Source organism: Nanorana parkeri, unplaced genomic scaffold (genome assembly GCF_000935625.1).
Source record: "Nanorana parkeri isolate BGI_ZX_2015 unplaced genomic scaffold, ASM93562v1 scaffold1101, whole genome shotgun sequence".
Lineage (NCBI taxonomy): Eukaryota > Metazoa > Chordata > Amphibia > Anura > Dicroglossidae > Nanorana > Nanorana parkeri.
The window spans coordinates 4,708-18,185 of NW_017307369.1; the positions used below are offsets into that span (position 1 = coordinate 4,708).

General features: G+C 41.4%; 1 protein-coding gene across 1 annotated transcript in view; it reads left to right on the forward strand.

Moving 5' to 3' along the window:
- The window catches only part of POC5 (POC5 centriolar protein), a gene marked incomplete at its 5' end in the record, with an annotated part of 31,569 nt that overhangs the window by 3,648 nt on the left and 14,443 nt on the right, over positions 1-13,478 (forward strand). The window contains one exon of the mRNA XM_018567832.1: positions 3,335-3,511. Within this exon, the coding sequence (XP_018423334.1) occupies positions 3,335-3,511 (177 nt within the window). The remainder of the gene's footprint in view (positions 1-3,334; positions 3,512-13,478) is intronic.

Below are 13,478 nucleotides of genomic sequence, written 5' to 3' on the forward strand. Positions count from 1 at the left end.
CTCTCTCTCTCTCTCTCTCTCTCTTCCCCTCTCTCTCTCTCTCTCTCTCTCTCTCTCTCTCTCTCTTTCTCTCTTCCCCCCTCTCTCTCTCTTCCTTTTTAGTTTCTTTTTTTTTCTTTTTCTCCCTCCCTACACAAGACACATTGTGAAACATCACTCTTTGAAATGAATGAAGAACAAGGAGTTTGCTTATTCTGGTGCTTTGCAGCAATCTGTTGACTGTAAAATAACAGGTGAATTTGAAGTGCCGTTATTTTACAACAAAAGCAAACTGCTTTTAGCAGGATGACTCATCAGTTCGCAAAAGATCAACTTTTTTAAGAGTAAATGTTGAAAACTTAATGCTTGCATAGTTTATCCACCTCAGCATAAAAGCAACGTTTCTTGTGTTTCTGATTCATCAATGCCTTTGACATTCAGAATTAGTACTTTCCTTGTTTTGCTGTTGTGGCCGTGCTACTTGGTTCTATTTTAATGCCAACTACATTTGCAGTACTTAAATGAGCTTCTGTGTCACCCAGCAATACAAGAACTGATGGGTTATCCATAACTTTCCTCAATGTTCTGCTGATTGTTTGGTCATACTAGACCCAGCAGGTTTGAAATTGATGGATTTATGGGGCAAAAAATCTGTATTTTTTCCTACCGGACCTCAACTATTAACATCTGGTTAAATATCAGTCCTATTGTGCCCCAGTAACATGTTTCCAAATTGGACAAAGATCTACCATTGATTTAATGTAATCGTAGAACTAATTGAAGGGGTTAATGGCTGAATCTAATTTTGTAAAACATAAAGCCCAATTCTTGCATTTTTGTTCAGATTGAATAAACCCTTCACCTTTTAGTAAAGGATAAAAAAAATGGTCAAAGGGCCAGTTCATTCAGCATCCATGTTTCTTTTAACATTCACCCTAACTGGGTCATCCTCCCATTGTTTGGGGCTCTTCTGCCAGTAATGACTAGTTTGAGTTTGGCATGTCAAAGATTATATCAAAGATCTTTGAACTTTTAACTAGCAAATAACTTTTAGGGCTGCAAGGTATGGGTTTACTAGCTACAATACCACATACATTTTATTAATGGCAGTGTTGGGTGGCAGATCTGGATAATGCAGCCAAAAATATATGGATGGAGATAGATCTAGATATATATTAAAATGGTTTTTTTTTTTAACAGGTTTGCATTGTTTGAAAGAATTTCCCTTTTAACTATAGTTATTTGCTATTTTTCTCTCATCAATTGAGGGAGACGGCTCTGAAGAATTCTGAAATGCAGGGGTTATGCTGCTGCCTCCAGGAGAAATGGACATTAGGCAAACAAATAAAAAGCCTGTCAGTTAAGGACATAAAAACCTCACACCTGTCAGTTTCGTGTAGTGTCCTCATGACAATGTATGTCTCCTTCTGCTTTATTATTTTAGTTTTTGTTCATTAAATATTTTACTACCAAGAGCTGCTAGTTGATTCATACCGGATATTATTAAATCCTGGGAGTCTCCCTAGCTAGCAGACATAACTGAGATATTCATGCCAGATAAGTTTTTAAATCCTGGAAGTTTCTCTAGTTGTCATGAAGCACTTAATTTCTGGTCTCAGTACTTATGCTTCCTCCTGCGATGGTCGTGAAGCAGGTTGTTTCTGGTCTCTTATGCTTCATCCTGTGCTCCTGTTTTCATCATTTAACAGTCAGGACAGTATTATCTGGGGATTTCTGTTATGTCGGCAACAGGGCCATGGAGTCGGGAGTGAAAAATGTATTTACATCATGTTTATAAGTTTGGGCGTTTTCCCTCTTTTTCATTTTAGACTCCTCTTTGGCTAAATGCTTTTATGTGGAGTTTGAGTGTATTTCAATTTCCCGCTGTCTTTTTAAGAGGCCGGGACTTTAAGTTGATGACTCACTTGTTTTCTTCTTTTCAGGGCACTGTATGAAAGTGATTTTTTTTTTCCCCTTCTCTTATTGCTGGTTTTATTGCAGAAATTTGAGACATATGTGTTTTTTACATTGGTGTCACTCATGTTTCCGGTTCTTCCAGTCACAAGTGGCTACATTACAAGGGCTGTGAGATGTGCTATAGTGACCTGTGCTTGTTGCACTTTTATCCATTTCATAAGTTGGCCACATGAGCTCTCCTCTTTATTCCTGCTCATGCTTACTGGAAAAAAACTGAAACTGTTTATTTCCCTCCTCCTCCTTCTTTTCCTTGGATACTGATGAAGTTTTCACTCAGTACAGAGCAGCAGGCCTCTTGAAAGTTATACAGCGGCCAGGCACTTATATATAGGTGCCTAGGGGGGCGCACTCTTTCCTTCCTTGATTAAGGAACATGACACATAGATTCAGCTCATGAATACAATACACCTAATGTATGCTTGTCATAAACACTATGCCATATCATTGATGCAGTAGTTGGCCTGTAACGGATTCACTCAGCAACAGAAAGTAACGATTGCTTTCTTCATTGAGGCTGTGCGTTCCTTAAAATAGGAGGAGTCTGATGTTATTTCTGCTTCTGTGATTTCTAGACAAGATTTACCTAAACCTGAGCGTGTCTGCAAGGTTATTCCTCTCATCCTTGTTTTTATATAAGGCTTGAGAAATTCCAGTTCCAGCTATTTCTGGTTCCTAGATGTTTTGAGTTTTTATATCCTTTTTCCAGATTTTGTTAAAAAAAAAAAGCTCTATTCCTCCTGAAGTTGATCCTCCAATTTCTTATCTTAACAAGGTGTTGACTGTTCCCATTGATGATGTTCCTTTGTTTAAGGATCCTACTAACAAAAAATTACAGGCTCTTTCTTGTATCATTTATTGTTTAAAGGCAAGTTCACACCATTTTCCGGACCAGATATGCTCCAGATCTGGTCCGGAAAATGGTGTGAACCTGCCTGCAGTTCCAGTGCAGAAATAGCATAGGGACACATTAGGAAGCATTTTGGGTCTGGAAACAATCTGGTCTAGAGATGATCCGGATGAGGTGTGAATGGGCCCTAACGGTCCTTATTTCCCAGAATTTGGCTACTACAATGATGATTGTTGCTTTTCATTTCATATGTGATGTGTTTCTTGATGCTTGCCGCCTGTTGTCTTGTGTGTCTGTCTCTTCCATTCGGATACGTAGAGCTTTATAGTTTACTTGCTGATCGTCAGATCCCTAACGCAAAAGAGGACTTTTGCACTTGCCCTACGTGAGAGGTTGTCATTTTTTCGTTTTTGTTTCTCCCAGAGGCAACAGCATAGCCCCTGTGTCTCAGAATTCTTCAGAGCTGTGTCCCTCAATGGACTCCGAGAAAAGGATTTTACGGCAACAACAAATCCTATTTTTCTCTTGTAGACAAATGTGATGACCGAGTTAAGGAAATGGAAACTAACAATAATCGAGAAGCACAGACTGGAGATGAAGCAGCAGAGTGAGAAGCATGCTGAGCACATTACCCATCTGAGCAGCCAAATAGACAACCTTCAGGGCTTACTGCAGACCTATGAAACATCTATACGCAGGAAGGATGAGGTAACAATGGTTCTGTGTAAATCTAAGAGTGGTTTGTATAAGCACATGTTAATTAATGGCAACAGATGTTTATGAAAAAATATCTGGAGCTTATCAGAACTAATGATTTGTGATGCAAATGAAAGCAACTGTTCCACTTGTACGGACACATTGAACATCAAGGAATACCTGGCATGGACCGCAGCCAATTCTCTGTTAAAGGGCCCAGTTACACTATATCCAGGGCGTTCTGGCATGGTTAGAGCCCAGAACGCACTGGATCGAATAGATCAAGCCGGGCAGCAGCTGTGCCATTCATGTCAATGATTCTGCAAGCACGCCTCCCACCTGCAGTGCCATCGCCCGCTCCGGTACGCGAGGTACAGGAATGCTCCCTTTGATCTCCTCTCCTGTCCCCGAATGCAGGAAGTGATGTATATTACATCACTTCCACATTCCTATGTCACTCTCTGGTACAGAAGCCGGACAGAAGCTGATGAAGCAGATCTCTGCTTCATCAGCTTCTCTGGGGGTCCCTAGGTGACATCAGGGGTCTTGGAGACCCCTGATGTCTCCATAAAGATTACCTGTCATGTGAATTGGCTATCTAGGGGGTTTCTTAGCCCCCTATGTCATAGCAATAAAGTTAAGTGTAAAAAAAAATGTAAAGCATTAAAAAAATAAAGAAGCTAAAAAAAAAAAAGTCACAAATTTAAAAAAATGTACAATAACACAAGCATTTTTTTTAAAGTTGCCGCGAACATCGGAGTGCCAGCAATAATTTTAGGGCCATTATTCACTGATAACATGAAACTGATGATCTGTAAAAGCTTTTAACGCATGGCCCATGTGCAATTTTGGCTGGGGTCGTTTTCTGCGATTTCACGGGTGCGCGCAGTTTTAAGGCTTGACATGTTTGGTGTCTATTTACTTGACGTGACCCCGTCTTGAATATTTTACCAAAAAATTGGGGTGATAATAAATGTTCCATAACATTTCATTTTCAAAATTTAGGGTACTTTTTTTTGCTGTATAGTAAAAAATAAAACCCCCCAGTGGTGATTAAATACCACCAAAAGAAAGCTCTATCCCTAAAAAATGGTATAAAATAAGTTTCAGTACAGCGTTGCATGACGGAATAAATGTCAGTCAAATTACTGCAGTGCTGAACACTGAAAAATGGCCTGGCCAGGAAGGGGGTTTAACACCGTGGACTTCAAGTGGTTAACACACTTAAGCTGGCCATACACTGCTCTATATTTTCCCTTCAACCCGCAGGCTGACCGAAAAAATATATAGCCGATTCCTCTATCAATGCTGCAAGCGTGTTGATTGCGGAATCCCTGCTGTTTCCTTTGTAATCTGACAGCGGCTGCCGGCCCATTAACTGCTGGTTCTGTTCATATGGAGATTATTCGACCGACTCCTTTGATCAGCTGATCGAGGGGTGTCGGCAGCACCACCCACTGTGCAAATATCAGCTGCTTCCTTAAGAACCGGCCGCAATTCGCATAGTATTTGGCCACCATTACTGTCTAAAATAACATTGCTCACAAAACTTACAAGTGGAGAAGCGGCATTGTCACCCTTGGACAGGGCTGCAGAAACTCCCCTCCTCTTCTCTATAACATAGAGGGGAGGCATTCTGTAGCCCTCAGAGATAACTGAGAACTATGTTACTGATAACAGTGCTGCACGGGATGTTTAAAAGCTGAATTTTAGCAACATCAACAAGTTTTTTTGTTTTTGGAGTTTTTTGCACTTGTTGAACAGATCTACCAAAACGTTTTTGAATGTACATATATTTTACAAACCAAATAAGAGAAGTCCAATGTTAACCTGGATATACCCTATCAGAATTATTTTTTTTTTCCTGCTTTCGGGGTGAAGAGAGGCAGAGCCAGCGGGGTGGATCTCAACAGTATTGTCAGGATCCGTTCTGGCTGCTGCGCTCTCAGCATATAGCAGGCCCGCTGTATGCTGAGTTTTGGGTCACCGGAGGACACAGTATATGTTCTCCTGTGACTCTTAAGAGAACTATGGGATAAAAAGGTTACCCCGTAGTTCTCCTTTTTAATAGGGAACATACCTGAGCTTTCAGTAGGAATTCCAGATCTAAATCTGCTTTTATATATGTGGAATCTGCTCCGTTGCCTTTCACAGGACATTGGGAAAAGACCACAAGATCAGAAAATGTATGAAACGTAACCCAAAACAGGTTATCAAGCCTAGAGCTTCCTTAGGGCAGCCTTTGGCAGACATAACAGAGCAAATACATACATTTAAGGTTTTAATATTCGGTTCTGTGCATGCTTAGCTATGCATATGTTGAATACATTAGCTAATGTTAAGTTCGAACTTGTTTTTCAGTGAATGGAACACGATGTCTCGATACAGTGAAGAGCACCGTGTGTCATTTATCTTTGTCTTGACAGAACACTCTTGATTAATGTGTTTACAGTGACGCTTGTCTCTGGATGAGTAAATCCGCGTGTAGCTTCAGCTTCTCCCAGACACCTGAATTTGACAAATCCTCTGTGTTCATTATATAGCTTCAGATCCCCATTTAATGAACAAGTAACAAATAACCATACGACTCTGGATTTAATGAACGAGTAGCAAATAACCATACGACTCTGGATTTAATGAACGAGTAGCAAATAACCATACGACTCTGGATTGAGTACATGTAAGTGTTGGTAGTTGTTGTTCCCCTACAGCCACCTTATGAATAGATGAGAACATTTGTAGGGTCAGTGTCCTAATATTCGGCTTTGGTTACATGCTGGCAAGTGGGGGCCCCTACCGCCTGCTTGTATCTCTCAGCAGGGTCTTTTAAATTAAGCTCTCAGCTTTCCCACCTTCTGCAGCCATTATAAGTGTGGCTTACGGCACATTGTCCTACACTTGGTGCACAAGCAGGGATCAGCATTGCAGTTATAGCTCACTAGGTACTACAGAAAGACAACCTATATTTTCCTAATGTAGATATGCGTACACCTCTCTTACAAAGAGGGGACTTAGACAGTGAAGATAAATGCCATGAGACCCAGTGCTTTTTTCTTTTAGAGATGCCAGAAGACCCAGGCTGAACAGAAGGGTTGTTCTGTAAATACATACTGTGTCTCTGTGTGGAGGTGGCTATCTTGGTAGAGGTGGGTCATTGAGTCTTCACGTCAGAGCCTCCAGTAAGGAGAAAAGCGAGAAGCACAGTTGTGATGTCTCCAAATCGTCTGAGACTAGCAGTCAGAGGCAGCAGTGCCTTGGATGATCTTGCACTGCAGATATATAACTATGAGGCTGTAGACACAGGAGTGACTAGGCACACTTGCACACCAGGCAGTGCACTGCTATTTTTCGGGTGGAATTCAAGACAAGTAGTAAATCTTTCAGGGTGCAGCTCAGGCCTCAGTAACATTTCTAGATGTTTGCTTTAACATAGCAAATCAAATCTTCATTTTTTATTTTTTTTTATAGTTTGAAACCATTTTAAGGCAACAAAACTGCAGTCTATTTTCACAGAAAGTATATAATCTCAACATGGCCCTTGAAGACTCTCTCAAATAAAAACATGTATTTGGATCCCCCATGTGGCTGCTTAGAAGTCCAACTAAAAAATGTTATGTTAAGATGGAAAATATCCTCCAGTCTTCTAGGTGTACCTGCTGAATATAGCAAACAGAGGCAGCATTTTTTTGATCACCTAGATCAGGGGTGCCCACAATTTTTGTGTTAAGATCTACTTTTCAAATGACGTGCTACATGAGATCTACCAACGAGAAAAAAAAAAACTTCCCTCGCTCCCTCTCCTGGCTGTCTCTCCTTGCTCATCCTCCTGTCTGTCTCTCCTTGCTCATCCTCCTGTCTGTCTCTCCTTGCTCATCCTCCTGTCTGTCTCTCCTTGCTCATCCTCCTGGCTGTCTCTCCTTGCTCATAACCCCTGACCTAGATTAATACTTTTTGCAGAACCGACTTCATGCCACAGTGAATCAATAGGCTAAATTAGTGTCAGAATTCTGCCACTATGTATCGGGGCTCAGCTCAGAAAAGCTGTATTCTTGGAACAAAATGTATACCTCTAATGTGTAAAAGTATTAGAATATGAAACTTTGGAGTAGAGAACACCGTCACATACAGAGCTTCTGAATAACTTTTATTTATGAACAGTATCCATCAATTCAGAGGGTATTTTTTAAGCATTTCTGTCATAGGAAAACTACCTGAGCTGCCATTGCTGGCCTTCTTTCCAATATGGTAGATGCCTGGCTATATTTGGCTTCAATACTTGAATTACAGAACTCTAAGCATGCAAGAAATAAATCAGAACAGACAGAACTGTCTATACTTGCTGATTTGCTTACCTTTTCTGGAGAAAAAGATGCTCTAGGCATATTTCATTGCTGGCTATATATGTGAAGACCTAGGCGCTAGGAGACATAATCCCTGCTGAAGAGGGGGATCAAACTGTTCTGCATGTCTGCACAGTTTACATGACCATGACATGCCAAGGATTAAGGACATCTGGCCAGCACTAAAGGAAGTCTGGAGCGGTATTTTATTCAGTGCTTTTCTATCCTTTTTAATGAGCAGATTCTTCCAATTTCCTCTCTGAATCTCTTTGGGAATGTACATTTCAGCATACAGCTAGACGTTGGTATAAATCTCCATATGTTGACCTGGTCTGGCAATAAATGCATAAATATGTTCGGCCAGTGCAGCTTAGATGTCTGAAATGATCTCAAGACGCCATTTTGTGTATGCTTGCGTACTTTCATTCTCAGCCGGCATCAGTCCCACATGCCTTAAAGTGAAAAGCTACATTTGTTTAGTAGAAAAGAAAGCAATCGACTCTAAGTCAATTATTCACCTCATAAGAAGTTCAAGAAATGTCATTGCAGATACTTAACTTATTCTTAAGCATCTATAAGGTCTCAAAGTAATATTTTTTTTGACCCCAGGGCTCTTAAAACTCTTAGTACTCGCTGATGCCGAATACCGGTACTTCTGCTAGCATGGAACCGGCTTCCTGGGCAATTAAGAAGCGGGGCGGCGGGTGATGACACGTCACCCAGCTTCCTGATTGCCCAGGAAGCCGGTTCCATGCTAGCAGAAGTACTGGTATTCGGTATCGGCGAGTACCAAAAGATTTGTATCGGCGAAGCCGGCATCCCGGCCGATCAGCGTGGACCTGGCTTTCCGGTCAATCAGGAAGCCGGGAGATAGGTCGCTCCCCACCGCCCAGCTTCCTGATTGGCCAGGAAGCTGGCTCCTTGTTCCCTCATGGCACTGCCAGTCAGAGGAAATCTCCCGGAAGTTCTGATATTGGGGGTAAGTATTGGAGCATTTGGGCAGGTACGAGTACTTGTCCAAATACTCGGTATCGGCACCGAATTGAATTTTAGGACCAATAGGTGTGTGTGTGTGTGTGTGTGTGTGTGTGTGTGTGTGTGTGTGTGTGTGTGTGTGGACATACATATACATTTTTTGCATCATGCTTCCTATATGTGAACAAGGAACCAGCAATGGATGTGTTTGGGAATAGTTTGTATGCATCGGAAATGGCATTCTCAGATTACTGACAAAAGGGGATGGACTGGTTCAGTACAAGGTTCAGGGCCTTAAAGTGTATCTAAAGCATTTTTGTGCATAGAAGAGGCTTGAATTCTGTCAATTTTTTTCTTGTGCCATCTATGTCCAGTTGGGGAGATTTGCAGTGATTTTCTGTTCTGGAGACATAACAGGGCAGTAAAGGTGCCCATACACTGTACGATTCTCGTACGAGAATCGCGGGAAATCCCGCGATCGTACGAGAATCGTACAGTGTATGGAAGGTGTGCGACCGTTTCTACTGTACCGTCGCACGTCTTCTGTCGAACAAGCAGGCTTGAAAACCCGCCGAGAATCGTACGATTCTCTGCAGGTTAGTGGCCTGCTTGTTCGACAACTGCCGAACCGGCCTGTGTGCGCACGCGCACACTACCCGTTTGCAGTGATCGGAAGCCCGCCCCTCAGCGGGGCGGGCTTTCGATGATCGCAAGTACGATCTGCCCGTCCAAGATGGGCAGATCGTACGAGCTTTCAATGAGCTTACGACCATCGCAAGACAAAGGTCTTGCGATGGTCGTAAGGTGTATGGGCACCTTTAGAGAGTTCTCACTGCAACAGGTGTACCCAATGGAAGATTTCCTCTCACTTCTTGTGACAATTGTAAAATGTCCCATTGCTTTCTGCGTTGGTGACAATGTTCACAAAGATAAACAGAAAGATTGGGGACACACAGCAATTACAAGGGGTTCTAACGTTTCCCACTCTATTCATATAAAAAAGTATTGGCTTTAGGTACACTTTCATTTTGACTGGAGTTTACCGTTAAATAACAGGGCACTCGGCATCCTGAGCAGGAGCAATCTACTTCAATCTTACAGAGAAAAATGGTGTTTTATTTAATGTTTTCATTTGTATGCCTCACAATTTGCTGTGTTTTAATCAATAGATATATTGCCTTACACACATTTAGGGCGCGCACAGTAAAGTCTGTTTATCATAACTCTTCTGTGCTGTGTTGGAGTTTGTTGTGATTTAAGACTTGAAGTGGATTATTCTAGTTGTTGGTGGGAAAATGATTGATTAATATAACATTTCTCCTAGGACTTATTGATGAAGGGAGAATTCTAATCTGTCATCGCTGTTTAGCTTCTGTGCATTGTAAATCTGCAGTAATGCTATATATCTTGGTGATTTAACAAGCATGTGTCACTTTATTACTGTGCAGCCTTCCCTGCATATAGCAGTAATATGTTACCTTCTATGTGATTTGGGTTCCTGTGTCATAAAATAAAAATAACATCTCCTTATTTTTGAAGATTCAGCATTGACCAAGATCTTAAATTATGCTATGTAAAGCTGAAGAGCCAAACTGTATCCAGCACTGCAAATTTGCTAGAAAGGGCAAAGTGACAGGTTCACTCGATGGTGCCTCCCCCACTGCTATTACCTACCTTTCCTTCACACCACATTGAGGCTTTGGGGCCAAGGGGAATTCCGTGTACTTAAAGTATAAGGAAGTATGTGCTGTATTTCCTTCTTCCACAATGCAGTGACGGGTGTCTACTGGCCAGTCTCCAGGATGTTGAGGAGCGAGTCCTTAGCCCTGTGTATGTTCTGACCAGGCGGACTTGGAACATACACTGGCCTATTTCACTTGGCTCCAGCAGGTGAATGGAGAAGTATTGTGGGTAAGGTAAAGGTCAGTAGGGGAAGGTGGAGGAGGTGTCAGGCTATTAATGGGCAAAGTACAGGTGCTCTTTATTATGTGTCAAGAAGTTTTATTGCAGACTTTTGTCTCCCGATAATCATGTAGTATGTGGGCCACCTCCATCATTCAAATGTGACTTATCTACTTGGGTATCAATCTGCCTATATCTGCATTTTGAGAAGGAGAGGTCACCAGTGGCCATTGAAAATTTATTTTTTGGCAAGTGTACTTGAGATCTCAGGGAAAGGCATTTTCCTACCCTGAAATGATGTGCATGGTCACATGTCCTAGTCACATGTGCCAGAGTTCCAGGAAGTAAAGGAAGAGCTAGTAACCTGTCCTCAGTTAAAATAGTCACTGTCAGAAAAATGGGGAGGAAAAGAAAAATAAAGTATGCAAAGAATAAATAGCTGGCAAATATCTAGAAGTGTCTGTTTGTAGATTGTGATTACTAAACATCTCTAAAGGTGCCTTTGTTATTTTGAAGATATGGGTAAAGTTCCTCTTTAAGAACACCCTAATTTATTTAAAATTGGTATAGAATCTTTCAGCATGTGTTATCTGACATTCATATTACATGTGCAGAGTATTTTTGGCATACATTACCATATATAAGTAATTTAAAGATCTTTTCGATTTAGCTTTGAGGATAGTATAATGTAGTTTAGCATTGCTCAGTACATAGACACTGAATGATGTTTGTAATGTGTCATGATTGGTCTGCATTTGTGTGTTGCTCCCGCTGTCTGCGTGGGTGCACATTGTGCATATAAGCAGCGGCAGAGCTTTAGAGGTGATTGATCAACTGAGTCATGTTCCTGCAGCCTGTAATTATCTACTGCTGTAGTCATTTGGTTTATTATGATTTTTTGTTTTTCCAATCAGCCGCTCATTATAATGAATATAATTACTCAATAACTGCAATCTAGTCGTGTCACTGGGTAGCTGAACTGTTGGTTTGCTTCTACCCAGCAGCAGAATGTTCCACTTCAAATGTGCTTTGTTACAGGATGCAGCTTTAGAAATTCGGCTGATTTATGAGTCAGAACGGTGGCGTATAGAAATCGACCCATGTGCAGTTTTCAAGAGCATAAAATTCATCTGCCACTGATCTGACGCACGGAAAAGTAATGCACGGAACCCAAACTTAAGTTACCAGCAGCTATGAAATGTTACCTGCTGCTTGCCTTTAACGGGATTCTGGCATGACATAGAGCAGTTGTTGTTGCCCTTGTTTTACAACTTTTATCTTCCTAGTCTTATATGCTCATTACTTTATCTGGAACACATATGGATGTCAGCATTTTTCACTTCACTGGCCATTTATATTTTTAGATAATTGCCACACTATGCTATAAACTTGGTCGAATGATGACACCTCAGAGCATGCAACTTTTAAAACCCACCATTCTTAAAGTGACGTTAAAGTCAAAAAAAAAATTCCCTCCCCCCAATGTTAATGTCAGCACTTTCCTTAAATGATATCTCTTAATCCGATCTTCCTCTTCTTTCCTGTTCTTTTCAGCATTCTCTCTCCAGCGCTGCGGCGGGGTTCCGATCCAGCGCTGGCTCCTCTGTCCTTGCTGGCACTTCCTGTCCTGCGGTGTCTGCATGCGGGTGCACACGTCCATAGACTATACTTACCTTGCGTCTCTCCTCGTCTCTCCTCTGCAAAAAAACCGGAGGGTTTAGAAACCCTTTAAGGTGCCCATACACCTTGCAATCATCGATTTTCGTACAGTGGCCCCATCATGCACCGACCATCGCACAGTTCAATTAGCGGTCATTAGCAAAATCACCTGGCCGAATTTCATTAATTGATGGCGCGGATTTTAGTTTGCGCATGAGCAGTGTTATTCATGCAACTTTTGACGACGAAAACTCCACCAACCTAGCGAATTTCGTACGATTGAACTGAGTTTTCTAGCCTGCGGTAAAGTCGCACGATTGTACAGTATTTGCGGTTATTCACTGCCCATCAACCATGCGAATATCATACAAAAACGCGATTGCAAACGAAAATCGGCCGATATTTGTAAGGTATATGGGCACCTTTTATACAAAGATCTGCTATGGCAGCTTCCATACTTCTTTTATGACATGAGAGGAGGTAAAACTCCTAATCCTGCAAGCTCCTTTTAATGAATAACATATTAAAGGTTAACCCCAGTATGCTATATGGCCGAAAGTCTGTGGACATCCAACCATCATAGATATATGAGCTGGTGAACATCTCTTATTAAAACCATTAGATGTAGTACTATAGAGTTGGCCTCCCATTGTGGTTTTAACACCCTTTACTCTTACAGGTAGGCTTTCCAAAAGATTTTTGTGTATCTGTGGAAATTTGTGAGGTACTGATGCTGAACGTGACTCGCAATCTGCGTTTTACTTTATCCCAAAGGTATTAGTAGTCTGAAGTCAGGCCTCTGTGATGTAGATGCACATCAAGTCATGTCTTTATGGAGCTGGCTTTCCACACAGGGACACAATCCCTGTGTAGAAAGAGATACAGAATAGAATACACCTAGAGATAAGCATTCTGCAAACTGTTGTGTTGCTTCAAGATTTGAAGCACAAAATTGTTGAAAATGTTTGTATGCTGTAAAACGCTGGAACTTAATAATTTGGAGGTGGTGTCCATATACCTTTGACCATATAGTAGGTGTGATGGTCAGATGTTCACAAACATTTGGCCTTTTTATAGTGTATCTTATTTTTAGGGGATTTGGT